Below are 20725 nucleotides of genomic sequence, written 5' to 3' on the forward strand. Positions count from 1 at the left end.
CTGACGCCCTTGGGGATCCCTTGGCAACCCTCATCCCGCTGAGGCATAGGAGGGGACGGGACCCCCAAGGACGCACCGCCTGTTGGTGGCAGGCTGGACCCGGTCTCGAGCCAGGGGCGGCGGTGGGCGTGCAGGCCCAGCGGGAGCCCCCCGCCCATGACTGCACACTGAAGCCCCTCCGTGGTCCCGGGAGGACGCACTTTCCGTCATGGACTCGGGAAACACTAGAACCACCCCGGGGGGATCTACCACCTGCCGGTGCCTCCCACCCTCCAAAACGTCCCAACGACGAGCGCGAGGTCAGGACCACTGAAGGGGAGCCAGGCCTTGCCCGGCGGGAGGTGGCGGAGCTGGGCCTCGGCCCTGGTCTGACCGTGATCACTGGGGCTTCTGCCGGAACCAGCAGAGGTGGCCTGGTCACTCCTGGGCAGCTCTCTCAGCCCGAGCTCCCCCACCCCCCAGAAAGAGCAGAGAGTACCCAGGGGCGGAGGCCGGAGGGGCCAGGCCGGGTCACGGCTGCGGGGAGGGCAGGGAGGCACTCACAGGACACGGAGCCGGGGCAGCTGCTGGCACATCCCCGGGGGCAGCCGCTGGAGCCCTGCACCGGTCAGCGTCCTGCAAGGACTACAGGCTTGCACCACGCCGCCTCCACTCGGGCCCGCTGCTTTCTGGAGCTCAGGAGTTGGGGCCCAGGGTGGGGGCGCCTCGGGGGAGGGGGCGGGGAGGCACAGCCGGGCAGCGGTCCTGCAGCCACACCCCCGCCATGTTCCCACCACACAGGGGCTGGACTCTGCAGCCCACGTGGGGCCACGGGCAGGTGTGCATGGAACCCCAGCCCCACGCCCGTGCCCCTGTGCCCGGAGAGCCAGCAGGGAGACTCGGGGAGCGGGGTGGGGGCCGGCAGAATGGGCACCGCTGTCCCGAGAAGACCTGAGCCAAGGGCATCCTCGGGGAGCACGCCGTCCTTCAGCAGAGCTTCCGGCTCTGGGGTCCCCTGACTGCTCAGCCCCTCTCTCACAGTGACTTGGGGGCCTGCCTAGCGCTGAGGACCCCCCACACCCCAACATTTCAGGACATTAGTTGGGAGCCAGGGGGCCAAGGAGGCGGGCGTCACAGCCCTCCACCCCTCGGGGCTCCTCTGCACTCCTCGGTGGGTTAGGGACTGTGAGAAACCCCAGGATGGGAGTGGCCCCCTCCCCCAAAGCCGCCTGCCCTGCCCCCAGTGGGAGCACTGTGGGCCCCTGGCCAGGCTGGAGCAGACGGCCAGACCTCGGGGAGCCTAGTCTGGGGGCTCTAGGGTCCAAGGGTGTGGTGGGGGGCGTCCACTCACAGGGTCTCCAGGCTGGTGGTACCTCTGAGGTCTGGGAACTCCTGGATGTCCGTGGCGCCGTTCAGGGAACTGGGGGCAGAGCACCACTGACCGGAGGGCAAGGTCAGCATCCAGGGGCCCCCCGACCCACCGCCACTGACCGGAGGGCAAGGTCAGCATCCGGGGGCCCCCGACCCACCGCCACTGACCGGAGGGTGAAGTCGGCATCCAGGGGTGCCCCCGACCCTCCGCCAGCGACCCCAGACCTTCCGGCCTCGGGGGAGGCAGACGCCCAGGAGGCCAGGTCAGCTCCGTCCAGCCTGGCCCAGGTGAGGCCCGTGGGACCCACCCAGTTTCAGAGCAGTGGCCTGCGTGCTTCTGGGGGAGTTCTGGCTGTGGGGGGGCTCCCTGGAGCTGGGCAGCGGGTCTCCCCAAGGGTCACTGCTGGGACCTTCCACACCGGGCACCCCAGCCCAGGGGCCATATGGCCCCCACGGGACAGAAGCCCGGCCGGGTGAACGCTGCCCGACCCAGAGGAGCCCTGGGCTCGCACCCAAGCGGGAGGGCCTGGGGCCCAGCGCTGGCCTCTGGGGTGAGGCTGGGGACACACGTGAAGGTGCAGCCTGTGCCCCACAGACTCGGGGTGGCCCCGGGCTGCCGTGCGCAGTGTCCCGAAGGAGGCTCTCTGAAGAGCCACACATGGGGTGTCTGGGGGTCGGGCCAAGGCTCCGGGGCCACTCGAGCAGGACCCCAACTGGGGGATCGGGGCGGGGGGGCGCCAACTCACAGGGTGTGCAGCCCAGGCAGGTGCCGGAACGCTGACCGCCCCACGAACTGGATCGGGTTGTCATAGAAGTGTCTGCAGGACAGATGAGACCTTCACTGCCCTCCCGGCGGGCGAGGCACGTGTCCGCTCCCCACTCTGGCCCTGTCACCCTGAAGACCGGGACCAGCACGTGGGGAGCTCCCCCATCCCACCAGCCAACCACACCCTCCCCCAAGAGGAGCAAGGGCTCACATGGTCTGCAGCAGAGGGTTCCCCAGGAAGGCTTTCTCCGGGATGGCCCTGATGTTGTTGCTATGGAAGCCCCTGGGGGACAACACAGGCATCAGGGGGGCCACAGGACGCCCTCCGGCAGCCAGACAGGAAGGCTGGGGCCAGAGGGACGCAGCCGGGGACCCTGGGGACCCCCCTCCCGGCTCTGCCACCCTTGGGAAGGAGAGCCAGCGGGCTGGGGTGGGGGTGAGGGGGAGAGGAGCAGGCCCGGACCCCTGCGGGCAGAGCTCTGCAGGGTCCCTGGGAGGGCATATGCAGGAGCTCAAAGAAACGGGGCTCCCGGAGGAGACGCGGGCGCCAAAGGGAGGTGGGCTTGCTCTCAAGGCCCTGAACTGGGGAGCAGAGCCACGGAGGGGTGGGCCGGGGGGAGACACCCGTGGCCGAGGAGGAGAAACGGTGGCTGGAGCCCCCACCGAGTGCCGGGCTCTGGGAGCCGGGAACGGCGGGTCTGGCGTCAGGAAGAACCGTCCGAAGTCAACGCTGGACTGGGACACACGGTCCTCTCTGAGCTGCCCCGACACCATCAGTCACTAAACCCCCGACCAGCGCCCGCCTGCCAGGTGCGTGCAGGCCCCACGGGAGGCTGCTCCTCCCACGCCTGACCACCCACTTCTCGGGCAGGGCTGCGCCGAGCCCCGAGGGCCAGAGGTGCGAGCCCTGTCCTCAGCTGCAATGGACAGACGGACACACACACGCCCGGCTGCTGCTCCTGCTGCCCCGGCATGCTCCCCGGAGCCCTACGCCCTCCCTGGAGCAGTGTCCCTCGTCTAGGGCTCCAGGCCCGGAGGACAGGCAGCCGTTCCCCTGGGACCCTCCCCCGTGGCCCCGCACCTGCCGCCCGGCACCCCTGCCAGCATTGGACCAGGTGAGGGTGACGTGAGCCTGGCCCGCAAGGTCACAGACAGCAGCGGGGCAGACCCTATGTGGCCTGGGGGCTCGGGCTCTGGCTCCAAACCTCCACCACCTGAACCGGTTGCACACAGACCCCGGCCCACTGCCTGTGGCTGCTCCCCACAGGGGCTGCCCCCGCCACCCCAGGCCGCCCCTCTGCCCGCCCATCTCTTGTCGGGCTTTCCGCCTTCGTTCTCCCTCCCCGATCGCCTCCTGACCACACGCAGCCTCCAAGGCTGACCTCAGGCCCGTCAGCCCGCAGTGCCCTCTGGACACCCAGACCGTCATCGCTGAGGAGACAGTCCAGAGCCGGACCTACACGCCGGCCCTGAGCCGCCCTGTCCTGACCCCAGCTCTGTGTCCTCGGGGGCCTGGGCACACCTCCAACTGTCTCACCCCAGCGTGCATCCAGCAGGCGCTCTGCAGAGCAGGTGCTGAGCAACCCATCCGAGATTAAGACGAGCAGGGCTCCTCGTCGCCCCCGGGGGTGGGGGCTGAGGAGGGGCCCCAAGGCACAAGTGAGGCCTGCTCCCGGGCCTTCCAGGCGGGGCCGGCCTCACTCTCCCAGGCCAGAAGGGCCCAGCTCCCCTGACGGCCCAGCTGGAGACGCTCCGGGCCGAGCAGTGAGGCCTGTGACTGCTGGCCTGGAGGAGGGGGTCGCGACCTTGGGAGGTGAGGGCATGGGGGCCTGCGGACACAGAGGACACCCCGGACCCTACAGAGGCGCTTACAGTTCCTGCAGGCGGCCCAGCGTCCGGATGGCCACGGGGAACTCGCGCAGCTCGTTGTAGTTCAGGTCTCTGGAAAGGAGGCGGCGGTTACTGGGGGCAGCTCCCGGGGGTCAGGGCCCGGGCAACAGACGCTGGGCTCTGAGTTGGCTGAAGGGAGGGCCTGCTTGGCCGCAGATCCGTCTGCGGAAATACTGTGCTGATGCGCAGAACCAGCCCTTCAGAAGGGCCCAGGGCTGAGAAGAGTCTCGGGCCTCGGGGACAGTGGTGGCTAGGAGGGGCCCGGGAGCAGGGGCAGGTTAACACTGCAGCTCCCGGGGCAGGGGGGAGGCCCTGGACGCCCCCCGGGCCCACCCCAGCCCTGCGCTGCAACCCCCTCCAGAAAGGCACCCCCGCCACGAGGGGAGCCCAGCCGGCCCACTGCCCTGCGTGGGATGACGGCCTCAACGGGGGGCTGCCGATGGCCAGCACCCAGGCCCCTGGCCCCCAGCCCCGAGTGGACGCCCGGCCGCAGGGCGATGGGCACAGAGGTCTGCAAGAAGTTGCAACCGTCTTTCACACCACGGATCAGGGCTTTGGGGGCGTCCACAGGGCAGAGACAACGAGACAGCCCGCGTGCCTTTCCTCATGAGCACGCTAACGCCTGACAGAGACATCCTCTCCCAACTGGAATGCAAGCTCCTGAAGGCACAAGCTTTGCTCTCTTCTTGTCGAAACCCCAGCAGGGCCCTGGCACAGAGCCGTGGCCAGCAGACCTGTCGCCTCCACACGTGAGTCGGGGAAGGTGGAGATGGTGAGCCCGACGGGAGACACGCACGGGCGGCCCGGAGGTGCCGGGCTCGAGAGGCACCAGCGCGCCCTGAGCGGCACCCTTGGCTGCTGGGGCAGAAGGCCGGGCGGGTCCCTGGGAGCTCGCTACTTCACCGGACTGAGCGGTCTCAGCCCTCTCGCCAGCCTCTGGTCAGGAATTTTGCCAGGAACGGCCTGACAGACAGTGGGAAAGACACGTGGTAAAAGGCATGTAAACCAAAAGGCTATTTTTACAGAAATACGTGGGAGAATAAAAATGGTGCAAATGCCTAAAAGAATTCTGCAAGCCACACGCCAAGAGGCAGCCTGAGTTTTCCCATCTGGACGTCTACACAGCTTCGAGAAGCTGGGTAGCTGCCAAGCTCTGCTTCATCGGGGGCCGCGCGGACGCTGCCTCTGGTCTGACTGCCCAGGAACACCCCTGCCAGCCCTCTGCCCCCCGAGGAACCAGCTCGGGGCGGAGGGCATTTGCTGCCAGCCCCAGACACACCCAGGGGGAGTGGGCGGCAGCGAGGTGGACGGGAAGCGCCGTCTAGACAGCGGGCCAAGCGGCTGCAGCCGGATGTGGTGGGTCCCACCAGCCCAGGTGCCGGCCTGTGTGGACGGAGCTGCAGGCGGCGGGGGAGCGGGCCAGATGCGGGCACAGGCAGGTCTTAGGGGCGGACAGGTGGGTCTGCATGGGTCATGGCCCGGTCCAGGTGTGGGCGCAGGCTGGACCTCAGGTGGAGAGCGTGGTCTGCAGGCGGTGGTGGGGAGGCGGGGGGATGGCCGAGCAAACGGCACTGTTTCCGGGAGAGGCGGGGGGGACGCACGCTCGCCGGCCTGGTTTCTCCCTGCTTGACGGCGTCCCCGCACGCCCTCGCCAGCTCCGAGCCTTCGGGAGGGCTCGCGGGCAGCGCTCGCGTTACACCCACGGCTGAGGGAAGGCACACAGACACAGGAGAAGGTTCCAGACCACGCCCAGCGTGACCGGGCCGCGCGGGGGGGCCGCTGCGTCCGCTCCAAGCCCCGTCCCCTGTCTGCAGCCACACTGCCCCGTCGGCTGCACACGCACGTGACACGTTCGTAACGTTGAGGGCTTTGTGCTCGGCATCACGGGCCACACTCCAACCGCGCGGTCACGAGTGCTGGCCGCCGTGTCAGCGGCCCCGATAGAACCTCCCCACGGCCACAGGGAGTTCTGTCCCGCGTTGCCGTCCTTGGTGAAAGGAGGCGCAGCTGGGATCTCGGGGTTCCCAGCTCCCCACGGTCGGCCTGGCCGCAGGGCTGGTCCTCCCCACAGAACCAGGAGAGCAGGCTTTACAAAGCAGCCGGCCTGCCCCTGTGGCCTCCCCCCACTTCCACCAGCTGGAGGCCAAGTGCCAGAGCCCTGGGCATGCCCAGGCCCCACGCCACCACGTGGAGGAGGGCCACCTGCTGAGGAGACGTGGCCCCTGCCCCCCGCCGGCGAGGACATGGTCCAGGAATAAAGTCCTAAACTCCTCCCTGGTGTGAGCCATACCCTGGGCCTTGGTCTACTGGTGACCGCACTTGGGCCCTGCACTGACCCAGTGTCACACCAGGGCCTGACCTCGAGTCCGGGGCCCTGCGCTGACCCGGTGTCACACCAGGGCCTGACCTCGAGTCCGGGGCCCTGCGCTGACCCGGCGTCACACCAGGGCCTGACCTCGAGTCCGGGGCCCTGCGCTGACCTGGCGTCACACCAGGGCCTGACCTCGAGTCCGGGGCCCTGCGCTGACCTGGCGTCACACCAGGGCCTGACCTCGAGTCCGGGGCCCACTGCCCAAGCTGTTGCTGTTGTTCAGTTACTAAGTCGCATCCAACTCTCTGCAGCCCCGTGGACTGCAGCACACCAGGCTTCCCTGTCTTTCTCCATCTCCCAGAGTTTGTTCAAACTCATGTCCACTGGGTTGGTGATGCCGTCCAGCCATCTCATCCTCTGTCGTCCCCTTCTCCTCCCGCCTTCAATCTTCCCCAGCATCAGGGTCTTTTCCACTGAGTTGGCTCTTTGCATCAGGTGGCCAAAGTATTGGCGCTTCAGCTTCAGCATTAGTCCTTCCAATGAGTATTCAAGATTGATTTCCTTTAGGATGGACTGGTTTGATCTCCTTGTAGTCCAAAGGACTCTCAAGAGTCTTCTCCAACACCACAGTTTGAAAGCATCAATTCTTCAGCATTCAGCCTTCTTTATGGTTCAACTCACATCTATACACGACTACTGGAAAAACCACAGCTCTGACTCGACATACCTTTGTCGGCAGTGATGTCTCTGCTTTCTAATATGCTGTCTAGGTTTGTCATAGCTTTTCTTCCAAGGAGCACTCATCTTTTCATTTCATGACTGCAGTCACCATCCACAGTGACTTTGGAGCCCAAGAAAATAAAGCCTCTAACTGTTTCATTTTTCCCCCTTCTATTTCCCATGAAGTGATGGGACCGGATGCCATGATCTTAGTTTTCTGAATGTTGAGCTTTAAGCCAACTTTTTCCCTCTCCTCTTTCACTTTCATCAAGAGGCTCTTTAGTTCCTCTTCACTTTCGACATAAGGGTGGTGTCATCTGCGTATCTGAGATATTGATATTTTTTATATTACTGATATCTCTCCCAGCAATCTCGATTCCAGCGTGTGCGTCATCCAGCCCGGCATTTTGCACGATGTCCTCTGCATGCAAGTTACGTAAGCAGGGTGACACTGTGCAGCCTTGACAGGCTCCTTTCCCCGTTTCCAGCCCGTCCATTGCTCCGCGTCTGGTTCCGTTGCTTCCTGACCTGCACACAGCTTTCTCGGGAGGCAGGTAAGCTGGTCTGGTTTTCCCATCTCTTTAAGAATTCTTCGGTTTGTTCAGGAAAAGGCTTTAGCATCGTCAGTGAAGCAGATGTGTTTCTGGAACTCCCTTGCATTCTGTATGAGCCAACAGATGTTGACGAATCTCTGATTCCTCTGCCTTTTCTAAATCCAGCTTGAAGACCTGGAAGTTCTAGGTTCACGCACTGTTGAAGCCCGGCTTGGAGAATTCTGAGCGTTATTACCGGCCTAAGAGATCTTTTTAAAATGGGAAGCAGAGGCTGTCATCCTTCCAGAGGCTTGGAGGAGCCTTCCCACGACTCACGGAGCAGCGCTCCATGCCCCGCGGGCTCCGACCCCTGGAGTGACCTTTCAGCTGCACCAACAGGCTCACCTGGTGGAGTCTCCCCGTCCTGGGTATGGCTGCAACCCCAGGGCCCTTGGCCCGCACCCTTGCCCCACATCTTCAGGGCTCCCAGCCTTAGGCACCCTTGGAGTGCTACCTCCTGAAGCCGGCCCTGTCCCTGTGGTCAGAACAGCTCACTCCCTCTTCCGGAACTTTCCTGGTGTTTTCTCCAGAAACACGGTCAGCTGGACAGGAGAAAATGCTGGTGGGGTCACACTGCTGATGAGACGGTGGCGACTGTGTTCACGGCTCGAGCTGCTCCGCCGTCGCGGGTCATTTCACTCCCACGCCAGCCCTTCAAGGCAGGTACTGTTATTACCTCTGTTCTGCGGAGACGGAGGCCACCCTGGACAGCAGCTCGAGGAGAGGATACTCAGACTGCGGCCCTGGGCGCAGGCGTCCAGCATGGGGCTGTCCTGGTTCACAGCGTCCTCCTCCTGGTTCATACCATCTGCCCGTGAGACCAGAAGCCTGCTGTCATCAGGAAGCAGAAGGGATCCCTGTGGGCTTCCCGAAGCCCGGGCACCGGCCGTGTGTGCGATGTCCACCGTCAGGGCGATGGTCTGGCCCCCTGGGCCCTTCCCTGGTAGAAGGCTGAGTCCTCTGTAGCAGGTGAGTCACAGGGCCTTAAACCTCAGCTGAAAACCCCTGACGGCTGTGGAGGCCATCATCTTTAATGGCCTGGAATCAGCCATAGCCCAGAGCTGTTTTGTCTGAGGCTCCGGAGCCGGGAGCAGAGGGGAAGTGCTGAGGTTAAGAGGAGCCGGCTCCCAGCTCCAGCCAGAGCTCGGTCTGGAGGCGCAGCAGTCGTGGCTGGTCCTTCCCCGTCTGCTCACCCAGCCAAGCCCAACAGGATGACGGTGTCGGCGAAAGCGGCCGGGAACGCGCCAGGACCGCCTCCTGGGTCTCCTTCCGTCCGCTGCGCAGCAGTGGCCGCTCCTGGGGTCCACAGAGCCTCACTGTGGATTCGGAGCAGAGCCAGCGGGGTCACCATCCCTTGTCCAGCCCCAACATTTTACTGATCAGGACCTGAGGCTCAGAGAGAAGCTGTGGACGTCTGCCCATCAGAGCAGGACCCCGAAGCTGGCCCTGCTCTCTCGGCTCCGGGCGAACACGTCTCGGAGCTACCCAGAGCGCATCCTGCTAGCCTCCAGGAAGCAGGGCCAGAGCAAGGCTTTAGGGAAAGTGGGAGAGAGGGTGAGCAGAGGGGGTTCCGGCTTCCCCAGCTGCTCGCAAGCAGGTCAAGGTAGGTGACTGAGCTGGAGGCCGGGTCTTCTGTGCGTTTTCGTCTTTGGAGCGGGTGGGAGAGTCCTGATCGTCAGGGACCGGCAGCATCACCTGGGCCGGGCACTGACCTCTGCTGGGCTTGCTCCTTACCTGCTCCTCAGGGGACGCCCACTGCGCGAGGCGCCCTGCTCACTGGGCCCAGAGTGCACAGAGAGGGCATCTCTCGCGCTCCCTCTTCCTGGACACGAGGCTCCGGAGCGGAGGACAGACCCACAGGCGGTCCCCACTTTCCACAGCCATCAAGAGGTTGCCATCGTGAACGGGGCTTCCGCTGACACGGTTACTCTCAAGGCTAATGTTAATCGCCAGATGACAGACAAAGGCGCGTGGGGGAACGTGGAGGAGCCCAGACGCTTCTGAGGCTATAAACCCCGAGTCCCCTTCATCCCCACGGCCAGGACGCAGGGCGGCCACACACGGTGAGTGCAAGCACGTCTGCACTGCTAAGCCCGAGCTGGAGCGACTCCACACGCTCCGGCACACGGGCACAACTTCAGGACTGACAGCGCTGCTTTCCTAACAGCCTGCCTACCAGGCCACCCATCAACAGAGGCAGCAGTTAGCACATCGCCCTTCTTTCTACCGAGAGAGGAACACGCCCTTCCGTCTCCCTCCACCTCCGCCCTCTTCTTTGCCAGAAAGAAACCCCGGACGGTCCCTGACGAGGTAGTCCTGCCCACTGGAATGGAGCTGCTGTTCTGACATCGAGGGCCCATGCTGCCCTGCCCTCAGGAGGGCCCCGAGAAGCCTCGACTGGCAGAGAGAAAACGCTCAGCAAGCCCGGGGTCATCCCTGGGGTGCTTGGCACTGGGGCCCCACCTCTGCCTGGTGCCTGATGCCTGCGTGGCAGCCGCTGGCCTTTCAGTCACCGCCTCGTCCTGGGCATTCCCTCCCCCGCCCCCCTGGGCCACGGGCGGACGACCACCCGTGGGCGACAAGTCTCCTCCACCTCTGGCTCCTCCCAGGCTCTCTGCATCCAGGTTTGCGGCCTCATCACATTCTCACCACCTTGCCCAGCAAAGCCCCAGGTGCTCTGAGATGTGATGCTCAGAGAAGGACCCGGTTCCATAGGTGAAGGCGGGTCCCCGCCGCAGCACCCCTCAGCTGGACCACGGGGACACGGGGCCATCCGTGCAGGTCACAGCGGAACGCAGCGGCCTGAAGAAGGGACCCCGAGGCTGGGCCGCAGGGCGTGTGGGAGGGGACCCCGAGTCAGGCAGGGGTGAGGGACCACCCGGTGGGTGTCTCTCCGAGCTAGACGGCGTGACAGGGCTTCAGGGCGCTCCCGGGCTGTGGATCTTTAAGTCTGGTTCTGGCCTTAGAGCCACGTAGCCCCTGTGACGAGGGCTAGACTTTCTGGTTCATAAACGTCCCCTGAGCCTATAGCAGGGGCCTGGCACACACTAGACACCCAGCAGCACTCACAGAGCCAGTGAACTGAAGAAGCAGAAGACAGGGCGGTCCCCGCCTCCTTCCCGTGGGCGCTGGGGGCCAGACCTCAGCCCCCCAGGCCTCTCCCCACAGTGTCCTCCGAAACCTGCAGCCCAGCAGTCTACAGGCCCTCCTTCAACCATCTCGCCCACCCCACTGTGGACCAGCTCAACCAGGGCCCGGGGTGCAGGACACGCGGGGCCTGCAGGCAGGCAGGGGAGCAGTGACAAGCACGGCAGCCGCGGCTGCCCCGGAGAGAGCGGGGAAGGCTGCCCTGCCGCAGAGAAGCGTCGGCCGTCGTCCTGGGTGGGACACGGGCGGACGCGTCCAGAGCTCAGCTTTCTGCCTGTGAGGAGTCATTAGTGGTTCTGGGGGAAAGCCAGAGAAAAGATGTTTTATGTGGAGCAATAAATTCTTCCATGAGCCACAAAACCCCACAGATTTGCAGCTAATAAGCCCACAAGTGTAGGTGATTAAGGACTGGCAAGGGAAGAGCTCAATGCTCCCAGGGTTGGCCTCGGGCGGCTGCAGGCTGACGCTGGACCAGAGGCAGGGCGCCCCGGGGGCCAGCCGGCGGGCAGCGGAGCAGGCTGAACTGCAGCCCCCAAAAGACAAGGCCAAGTCCTCACCCTTGGAACCCGTGGCCTTATTTGGAGAAAGGGTCTTTGCAAATATAAGATAAGGACCCTCTCAAGAGTGCTGGCTTATCAAGGCGGGCAGCCAACAAGGTCCTCACCCAAAGAGGAGCCCCAGGACGCCTTGAGAAGCGGACGCAGAGACTGCAGGGAGCGCCCGCCAGCCCGGGGACCTCAGGGACCTCGGCAGGTGCCGGATGTCAGGGGCTCCTGCAGATTCCACCACAGACCCCTCAGAGGAACCACCCCCTCCAACCCGACTCCGGACCCCCCGCCCCCTGAGCGGGGGGGAATACAATTCTGGAGTTGTTTTTAAGCTGCAGAGTTTGTCTAATTGGTTACGGCAGCCACAGAAACTAGTCAGTGGCTGTGCCCAGCCTGCTGGGGATCCCTGTCCAGGCAGGCCTGGCTCAGGCGCGCCTTCGGACTCAGTGCATGGGGGACGTGGGGAGGAGGGAGGGAGGAAGTAAGAGTGACTAACTGCTGGGGAGAACGGCACGTTACTGTCCATCTGGCGCTACAGGGACGACAGGCTGCAGCAGCCAGCAGAAGTGAGCGCCAGCGCTCCAGGCTCTGGGAACCGTGGAACATCTCCCCTGCTTTCTACCTGTGGGGACTGAGGCTCCCACAAGCCCAGGCGACTCGCACGTGGCACGTGCGGGAGGCAAAGCCCGGGTCTGGACCCTGGAGGGACCTCCGTGCACAGCCGCCTGGGGGCTGTCCCTGGCCATGGCTGACCATCGGGCTCAGCATGGGGAGGTTCAGTTCAGTTCAGTTGCTCAGTCGTGTCTAACTCTTGCGGCCACGTGGACTGCAGCACGCCAGGCTTCCCTGTCCATCACCAACTCCTGGAGTTTACTCAGACTCATGTCCATCGAGTCAGTGATGCCATCCAACCACCTCATCCTCTGTCGCCCCCTTCTCCTCCCACCTTCAATCTTTCCCAGCATCACGGTCTTTTCAAATGAGCCAGTTCTTCGCACCAGGTGGCCAAAGTATTGAAATCTCAGCTTCAGCATCGGTCCTTCCAAGGAACAGTCAGGACTGATTTCCTTTAGGATGGACTGGTTGGACGTCATTGCTGTCCAAGGGACTCTCAGGAGTCTTCTCCAACACCACAGTTCAGGAGCGTGAACTCTTTCGTGCTCCCTGGGATGCAGCTGGATGCTTTCAGGGACCGGGCTGGGCCGCTTTGGGGCAGTCTGCTGGCCGGGGTGGTTTCAGGGGGGAGAGGCAGAGGGCCCTTTGCCAGGCGGCTGCTGTTACCGTGAGAACGCTCTGCGAGGCAGATCCTCGGGAGTCCGCAGGGAGGCGGCCGTCCTCCCAGACCTCTGCTGGGCACTGGTCCCGGGCTAGAGGCACCGTGGCCCTGGCCCCTTCCCAGGGGAGGCCCGGCAGCACAGACGCTGGGCTGCTCTGATTCGTTCAGTGAGGAAGAGGCCTGAGGGAGGTGACGCGCTCTGAACCCAGGCCCCTCTGTCCTCTCAGGGCTGCAGGCGTCAGACCTCAGACCCAGGCCAGTGGGGGCAGGCTCAGCTCTGAGCACGGCTAGGCCTCTTCTTTCTGAACAACTTCAGCTTTCTGAGCAAATTCACCGGCAACTTCAGCCAGGCCTTTGAGGACATTCCACAACAGTTCTGCAGGGCATGCCGGGGTCTGCAGGCATGCTTTCCAGACGCTGACCTCAGGGCCCGGCAACACCCTTGGAAAACCTCCCAGGGGGTGCAGCTCGCTCCCTTTTCCTTTTCACCGGGCCCCTGGCAAGCCCAGGGACTGGTCTGAGCTCAGGGAGCTGGCACTGAATGGCTTGGGGTCCACCGTCCGTCACTTACGAACTACGAAACCTGGGCAGCTTGCCCCGAATCTCTGGATGGGTCTGGCCTGGAAAGTGGAGGTGCAGGACTCCGGAGCACTCTGACCCTGGATCTCCCGAGGGGCCGGCACCCTCACTGTGGGAGCAGAAAGGAGGCGTGAGTGCAGGATGGTGTCTGTGCCTGCTGCCTGCAGCCAGGATTCCCTGCAGGCTCTGCACAGTGAGGTGGCCTCAGGGAGCCAGGAGCCAGTTCCACAGCCCGGTCCGTGCAGTCAGACTCCCCGAGCAGGCAGGGCCTGCGCCCCCGCCCCCACAAGTCTGCGGGCTTCGTCCTGCAGCAGGAGGGTGGGCAGGCAGCCCCGGCCCCCACCCCGCCCTGGTCTCCTGGTGCTGCTCTCTGGCATAAAAGAGGGTGTGTGTGTTCACCCCACTTGTGCAGGTGAGGGAATCCAGGGCCCACAGGGTGGGGGGCTCCTGCCCCAGAGCCCCAGCTGGTGGAGGGAGACCCGGGCCGGGCAGGGTGCAGAACCCAGGCCGTCTGGCCTCCAGAGCAGAGGTCACAACAGAAGCAAGGTGGTCACGGGGTCCCCGGGCAGTGCTCGAGCCATGCGCCCTGGTGTGTGTGCGTGTGTGTGTGTGTGTGTGTGTCTGGGCACCTGGCCCTCCTCCTGGGTGGAAGAGCTGGGGCCGCTCTCTCTCTGGAGAGGAGCCCACAGCTCAAGCCCAGCTGCAGCTCGGGCCAGGCAGCTTTGGTGAGAAGGTCTAGGTGGCGGAGCCTCGGCCCTGCAGAGAGCCGTGCACAGAGGCCCCAGGGTGACCGCGGGGCTGCAGAGTGGGCCACTGACACAACGGTTCAAGGTCTGACTTCCTCTCCTCCCGCTTCCAACCCCCCCCCCACCTCCCCGTCTGGCTGTCCAGCCAGCCCCCCAACAAGCACTCTGGGCGACAGAGGACAAGAACACAGCCTCCTTTTCAACGGGAAAGCAAACGTTGGAAGGAGAACTCAGTCCTCAGGGATGGGGTGGGAGGGTGCTGAGCTCACGGCTGGGGTGGGGTGCAGGGGCGCTGGTCCCCGGGGGCGCCAGCTCCATCAGAGCCCCCACGGCTTTCCTTCAGTCCCTGTGGGCCTGGTAGGTCGGCGTCACTGCGGGTGAGACACTGCAGGCCTTGCTGCCGGGTGGTCCTGCCCCCCGCAGCGGGTCCCGCAGCCGGGCCGTGCCCTTCACAGAGTGGGTGCAGGCCCCCGGTCTGTGCGGTGGGCCAGCTCTGCTGCAGATGAAAGGCAGGCGGGTGCCACCCGCGGCTCTGAAGCCCAGCCAGGCTGGTCGAGCCCAACGCCCGACACTGCCATCCAGGCTCGTTGAGAAAGAATCAGGCCACCGCCCTGACAGTGAAGAAACCGCCGCCAGCTGGCTTTTGAGAGGTGCCAACACACACCCACCATGGCCCCCGCCAGCCGACTTCCCAGCAGAGCTCCCCGCCCACCCACCGTCCAGGCAGATGTGGACCTCCCCCCGCGCAGGCGCCTTGTGGCTCCAAACCTGCGCCCGGCTCCGGGTCCCCGAGGGAGGGGCGTGGCCACTGCTGTCAAGGCTGCTGGCTGCCCCCACCGCCCAGGGGCCGCTGGCACCGGGCTCACATGGGGCCCAGAGACTGGACCAGCTCGGGACCCGGGCGTGTTTCCTTGGCCAACCCCCGAGGTCTGCTCTGCCCACGGACAGTAAGTCCAGGACCAGCTCTGCAGATGCCCACGGCCCAGCACGGCGACCGAGGGGCCTAGACCGTGCTCTCAACTGTCCGCCTGCCCCTGGCGCCGGCCGGGCGAGGCCGGCTCTCCTGACCCCAGGCTGGGGCAGCGGCCCTCGCGGGAGGAAGGCTGGGTGGGCAGCCCCGCGCTTCGGCCCCGCGTCCCGTCCACTCCACGCAGCCCAGGCTCACTGGTCCCAGGCACCGTCTCCTCTGCTGCTTGGATGCGGGAAAGCTCTCACCTCAGGAATGAGGCTCCATGTGTGGGGTGGGGGCGTCGGGGGGTGAGACAATGGCCCGTGAGTCGGGGCTCACTCTTGGGGACCTCCCAGGCCTGGCCCCGCCGTGGGTGACTGAGGTGCAGCTCCCCCGGGAGCCGTGGGGTGGCGGGACCGCAGAGGGGGCGCCGAGGGCGTGGGCACACTCTGGGCAGAGCTGCTCCAGGACGTGACGTGGGGTCATGCAGCCATCCCAGAGCCCACAGCTCAGGCGCTGACAGATGCTCCCCACTGCGTCAGCAGCGTGCTCCCACGGGGACGCCTCCCCAAGCCTTCTGTCTCCAGGTTAAGGGCCCTCATTCTTCCTGCTTCTCCTCAAAGCCCCACGTCCATCTCGGATCTCGTGGGCTTTGGACTCCCTATGGGCACAGCCCCTGCCCCGGGAAGAGGGGGTCGCCCTCCGAGAGGGACCCTCCAGGGCAAGGCCACCCCCGTCGGGCCTCGGGCCGGTCACTCACAGGCTCTCCAGGCTCCGCAGCCCCTCGAAGCTGTGCGCCCCCAGATGCTGGATGCGGTTGTTATGGAGATGCCTGTGTGGGAGGAGAGGCGCGTCAGAGGCCGGACCCAGGGCCACGTGGCGGGGGCCGGGGGACAGACGCTCTCAAGCAGGAACAGCCACGTCTCCAAGGCTGGAGCGACCGTGGGCTTCACTGTGTCCGCTTCCTATGGAAGGAAAAAGCCAGAGGCGCGGCCTCGGGTGGGTGGTGGGTGGTGGGTGGTGAGTCCGGGAGAGACTCCCACGGTCAAGAGCAAATTGAAAGTAAACGACAGCGTGTTCTCCCAGTTCCTAATGGAAAGAGCGCAAGGACTAGCGCAGAAGCGGGCGCCACCCCAGCCCAATATCGTAACACGAGCGGCAGCGCAGCAAGGACAGACAGAACTTCAGAGCAGAGACCGCGGCCGCGGCGATGCGCCGGGGCCCCCAGCAGAGGCCCAGCGGTGAAGAGAAGGTCCTGCGATGTCCCTGGGGAGCCCCCGAACTGGAGAGAGGCACGGTGTCTTTCCGGGGGATGGGGGCAGGGAAGGAGATGAAGGCTCCTCTGGAGCTGAGCCCAGGGGGACCTCTGTCGGGAGGGAACGCGTATCTCCCAAAGCCTGAGCCTGCACAGGGGGCCCTGTCTGCACACCACCCCACACACCAGGGCCCCGGGCGTCTGGGAGCAGGTGACCCTCGTTCACCCACAGTCCCAGCCCACAAGCTGCAGTCCGTGGGGAGCCCAGGGGGCCCTTGGTGATGCAGTGGCCCCAGGAGGAGCCCGGAAAAGCTGTCGGCTGGCAACGGTGCAAACACGCAGCAGGAAACTAGGAGCAGAGGCGCCACAGCCGCCTGCCGGGGCTGCCGGCCTCCAGGGAGCCGCCGGGGCCCGGCCCGCAGGGAGCCGCCGGCGCAAGGGGTGCAGGATGCTCACCAGCCCCTTCTGCCGCAAAGCAGGCCCGTGAGCGCCCAGAGACAGCACTATAAATGGGGGGAAGGAGGCTGTCGATTGTGAATTGAGGATCAGAGCTGCATCATTAAAAACTAGGCAACAAATTTGCAACCAGGAGCAGTACAGGTGCTGCTGAGCACAGGGGTGTCGGGGAAAACGCCTGAGCTGAAGAGGGGCGAGGAGACAGGCCTGCGAGCCACACGCGGCGCTGACGGCTCCGGGGCCGGATCGAAAGGGAGACAAAAGGCGTATTCAGAAGTGCAACCCAGAAGAAAACCCTCCAAAGTAAGGAGTGGAATCCGGAGGTGACAAGCACACATTGTTTCAGGAAAATTAGATGAAGAAAATCCCACACTCTGCCACACCCTAGCGAAGCTATTCAAGTTCAAAGATTAAAAACATCTTTGCGCCGGAGAAGGAAATTGCGGACAAGGAAGGAATGAGGCTGGCCTCCAAGATGCCCAGGGAGCAGGGTGGCAGGCGTGGCGGGTAGGGACTGCGTGTTCCCCGCTCCTCCGTCAGGAGGCACCAGGCTCCGCAGGGCCTTCCCGTTTGATGGGGGAACACAGCCCCCAGCTCCCAGGAGTGAGCTCTGGGCCTCCCCACTTCCTCCAACTCTCAGCACACTCCAGCCTTTCTCCCCGCGCCCCCACCCCCCTGAAGCTCGTCTCCAGCCCACTCTGCCATCGCAGCACCTCCTGCTTCTGCACGTCCAGCCTCAAGCCTGCAGACCACTGCACTAACCCTGGCGTCCTGAGCGCCTCTGGCAGCCCAGCCTCCTGGGACTTCTGGTCCGGAGGAAGGGATGAGACCCCCTCCCAGGCCAGCACTGCAGTCCTCTCAGGCCCTCCCAGGGGCCCCCGCAGGGCGGCCTGGTGAAGGCTCAGGGCTCGGGCTGAAGGGAAGCCCCTCTCTGCCAGCTGGTCACCCGTGCCTCTGGCATGAGCCTCGAGCACCCATCTTCCTACTCTGCGCTTTCCTGCAGCCCAGCCGGGAGCCCTGGGCGGCCTCCTGCGGCCCCCTTGCCCTGGACGGCCCCGGCCACAGCAGCCCCTCCCCCGCCGAGGCTGGAGGTAGGAGAGGGCGGCATCAGCGCCTCCAGGCCTTCTCTCTCTGCCTCACTCAGCCTTCCTGGCCCGGCTCTCCTGAGCTCAGCCGCCTCCGCCGCCCCGGAGACCTGAGATCCTGGGCTGAGCTTCCGCACCCTACTCCTTGACCAGACCCTGGCCTCCGACCCCAACTCCTCCACAACGTCCCTCAGGCCCGTGCGTCCGCCTCCGCCCTCCCGTGCCCCCGTGTGTCCTTCAGGTCACCCTCCTGGGGCCCCTTCCCACCTCCAGGACCCCACTGGCAGGCCAGAGTCAAACCTGCGCTCCGAGGCCCCAGCTCACCCCCCAGCCACCTCTCCAGCTACACTGGCCCACTCGCCGGCATGTCCTCACCGACACCTGCCGAGAGCCTGTCCCCCGCTCCTCAGCCATCCAGCTCTAAACCGTCCTTCCAGCCAGGACCGCCCTGCAGGGCCCTGTCCCCCACCAGCTGCTCCAGCCACCCTGCGCCCGGGCCGAGGCTGACTCAGCACCCAGTGCCCTCGTCCTGCGCTCCGGGCAGCATCGCTGTCCTTCGCAGTCCCCCCACCACTCCCCCAGGCCTGGGGCAGCGGCTGGAGCTCACTCCTGGCTCTGCGGGTCCCGCAGGACGTGCTCCTGCTCCCACTCAGCGGTCAGGGGCCCACCATGAGGACCCCCTCATTCCAGGAGTTCCGTCTCTCAGAGACTCACGATTCGCAGGGAGCATCAGGACGTCACAGGGGTATCACCAAAGCTGGGATCAGGCCCCCCGTCCTGCTCACCCTCTGCCAACCCACGGCCACCCAGGGAGGATGCTGCGGCCGTCCCGACAGAGGGTGAGGCTCTGGAGCAGTTCACCCGCGTCGCCCGTCTCCCAGGACAGAGAGTCAGACAGACAAATGCTGCTCCTCCATCTCTCAAAGAAACCAAGTCTTGTCCACTCCTTGGTTTGGAAAATCAAACCAGATTTCCAAGAGCAGAGGAGGCCTCTCGCCCATTTCACAAAGTCTGGACATTCGGGTCTGTAACCCGGAGCAATTACACACGGCCGCCAAGCCCTTGGTAATTGCCCTGCAAACTCGGTAACCGTCCACGGCAATTAGCCGGGAGCTAACCCGTGCCCGCAGGTCCCGGGGGGGCAGTGAGCCGCGGGCCCTGCCCGGCACACCGTCTCCCGGAGCGCTCCCCCAGCAGCACTCTGCTCGCTAATCAAAGCGCTGGCTCTCTGCTGCTTCTCCAGGCTGGCAGATGAAGTGAATCTATCCCACCCCTGCACCCACCCGTTGCCCGATTCAAGAATGGTGGAAGTCACTCCCAGGGGGCACTCCCACGTGGGGCACAGCCACAACCTCAGCAGAGAGCACAGCAGCTGAGCCCGGCGCCCAGGCTCCCAAAGCACTCCCCGTGCCGCCCGGCCTCCTGACAGCCCGGGATGGTCACCTCACTGTGCCTCGGAAACCCCAGGGACACGGCCGAGAGCAAAGCCGGGGGGCACTCACAGCACCACGAGGCTGGACAGGTTCCAGAAGGCGTAGTCGGGGACGCGGCCGATGCGGTTCAGAGCCAGGGTCACGGCTTGCAGGGCGCGGAGGTGGCTGAGGGCCCTGACGGGGATCTCGGTGAGGGCGTTGTCGTCCAGCCACAGGTGGCGGAGGGAGGTCAGCCCCTCGAAGCTCCTGTCCGGGACCAGGGAGATGAGGTTGGCGTCCAGGCGCCTGTGGGAGGGGACAGGGAGAGTCTGGGCCGGGGCAGCGGGCCCCCCAGGCTCCACAGCGCGGCGCCCCAGGTCCCGGGTGCCCCTCCGCTCCAGCCCGAGGCCCTCTATGCTTTGTGTCCCTGTTGGTGACCCAGCGCTGGTCCACAGCCTCAGACCACAGTGCCCCTCATGCCCAGGTTCCCTGTCTGCGCCACGGCTCCCCTGCTCTGAGGACACGGGCTCCCAGCCCTGTCCGCTCCGGGCTGGGCTGGAAAGCAACGATGGTCCCCCATCAACCTGGGGACAGGTCCACCTATGGACACAGCCAAGGAAAGACCTTCTCGGAGCCACAGGCCGATCCCTGGCACCTGACCCCAGCACCCCTGTTCCCCAGCACCCCTGTTCCCCAGCACCCCTGTTCTCAGCACCCCTATTCCCCAGCACCCCTGTTCCCTAGCGCCTGACCCTTGCACCCTGATCCCAGTGCCCCTGCCCCCTGGGACCCTGCCCCCTGGCTCAAGGACCAGCTGTCAGACGGGGCCCCCTGCTTGGCTGATGCCTATGGGGGCTGCTGGATGTTGGACAGGCAGACAGGGAACAGCCTGTCTGTCCACAGCAAAGCATCCAAGGAGGTGGAGGACCTCAGACACGAGTTCAGGAAGACTCTGCCAGCTGAGCAACCAGTTCCAGCTTCTCAGGACGGCGCCAGGCCTTTACCCCCTGCATCCTGGCCTGGGGCTTGGGCTGATGCCCCACCACCCGGCAGCTGGTCCCATAGGGTCGAGGCAAGCTGGCCGGCGGCCGTGGATCTGCCCACGGGCTCTGCTGTCTTGAGGGGCTCTGCACCGAGGCCTGGTTCTCCGCACTGGCATGTGGAAACCCCGGCCCCCAACCACACAGCCCCGAAGCCCCTCATCCTGGCCCCGAAGAAGACTCGAGCCCACATGCAGGTGGCCGGCAGGGCTCCATCTGCTCTGAGCTGCTCACCAGTATCCTCCCCATCCCTGGGAGAAATGCCAGGCCAGCCAGCAGGGGGCTGTGGGTGAACAGGCCGACCCCAGAGCCTTGGATGGGAGGGCAAACCGACCGAGCCAGGCCCTGAAGCCTGCAGCGGCAGAGACCTCCACACACGTCACACCTGACCCGACGGCCACAAGCCCTTCGGTGAGGGCCTGTCCCTCTCTGGTCACTGTCCTCAGGCCCCTATGGTCCGACTGTGGCTACTGACCAGGGGGGGCCACAGGTGGAAGAAAATTCTAAGACCCCGCCCAGGATGCCTGGCTCAGAAGGCCCGAGGGGGCCTGTCTCCATGCACAGGCAGGTGGGAAAGGGCTGGACGAGCATCGGCTCCGTCC

The 20725-nt window shown here is 65.2% G+C and overlaps 1 protein-coding gene across 1 annotated transcript in view; it reads right to left on the reverse strand.

Moving 5' to 3' along the window:
* Positions 1 to 20725, reverse strand: part of LGR6 (leucine rich repeat containing G protein-coupled receptor 6) — an 82674-nt gene that overhangs the window by 9207 nt on the left and 52742 nt on the right. Inside the window, exons 5-11 of the mRNA XM_068985807.1 lie at positions 19174 to 19389; positions 15636 to 15707; positions 3989 to 4057; positions 2328 to 2399; positions 2097 to 2168; positions 1331 to 1399; positions 544 to 615 (exon numbers count right to left, since the gene is read on the reverse strand). Coding sequence (XP_068841908.1) covers positions 544 to 615; positions 1331 to 1399; positions 2097 to 2168; positions 2328 to 2399; positions 3989 to 4057; positions 15636 to 15707; positions 19174 to 19389 — 642 coding nt within the window. The remainder of the gene's footprint in view (positions 1 to 543; positions 616 to 1330; positions 1400 to 2096; positions 2169 to 2327; positions 2400 to 3988; positions 4058 to 15635; positions 15708 to 19173; positions 19390 to 20725) is intronic.

The sequence above is a fragment of the Capricornis sumatraensis genome, chromosome 14 (assembly GCF_032405125.1).
Source record: "Capricornis sumatraensis isolate serow.1 chromosome 14, serow.2, whole genome shotgun sequence".
NCBI lineage: Eukaryota > Metazoa > Chordata > Mammalia > Artiodactyla > Bovidae > Capricornis > Capricornis sumatraensis.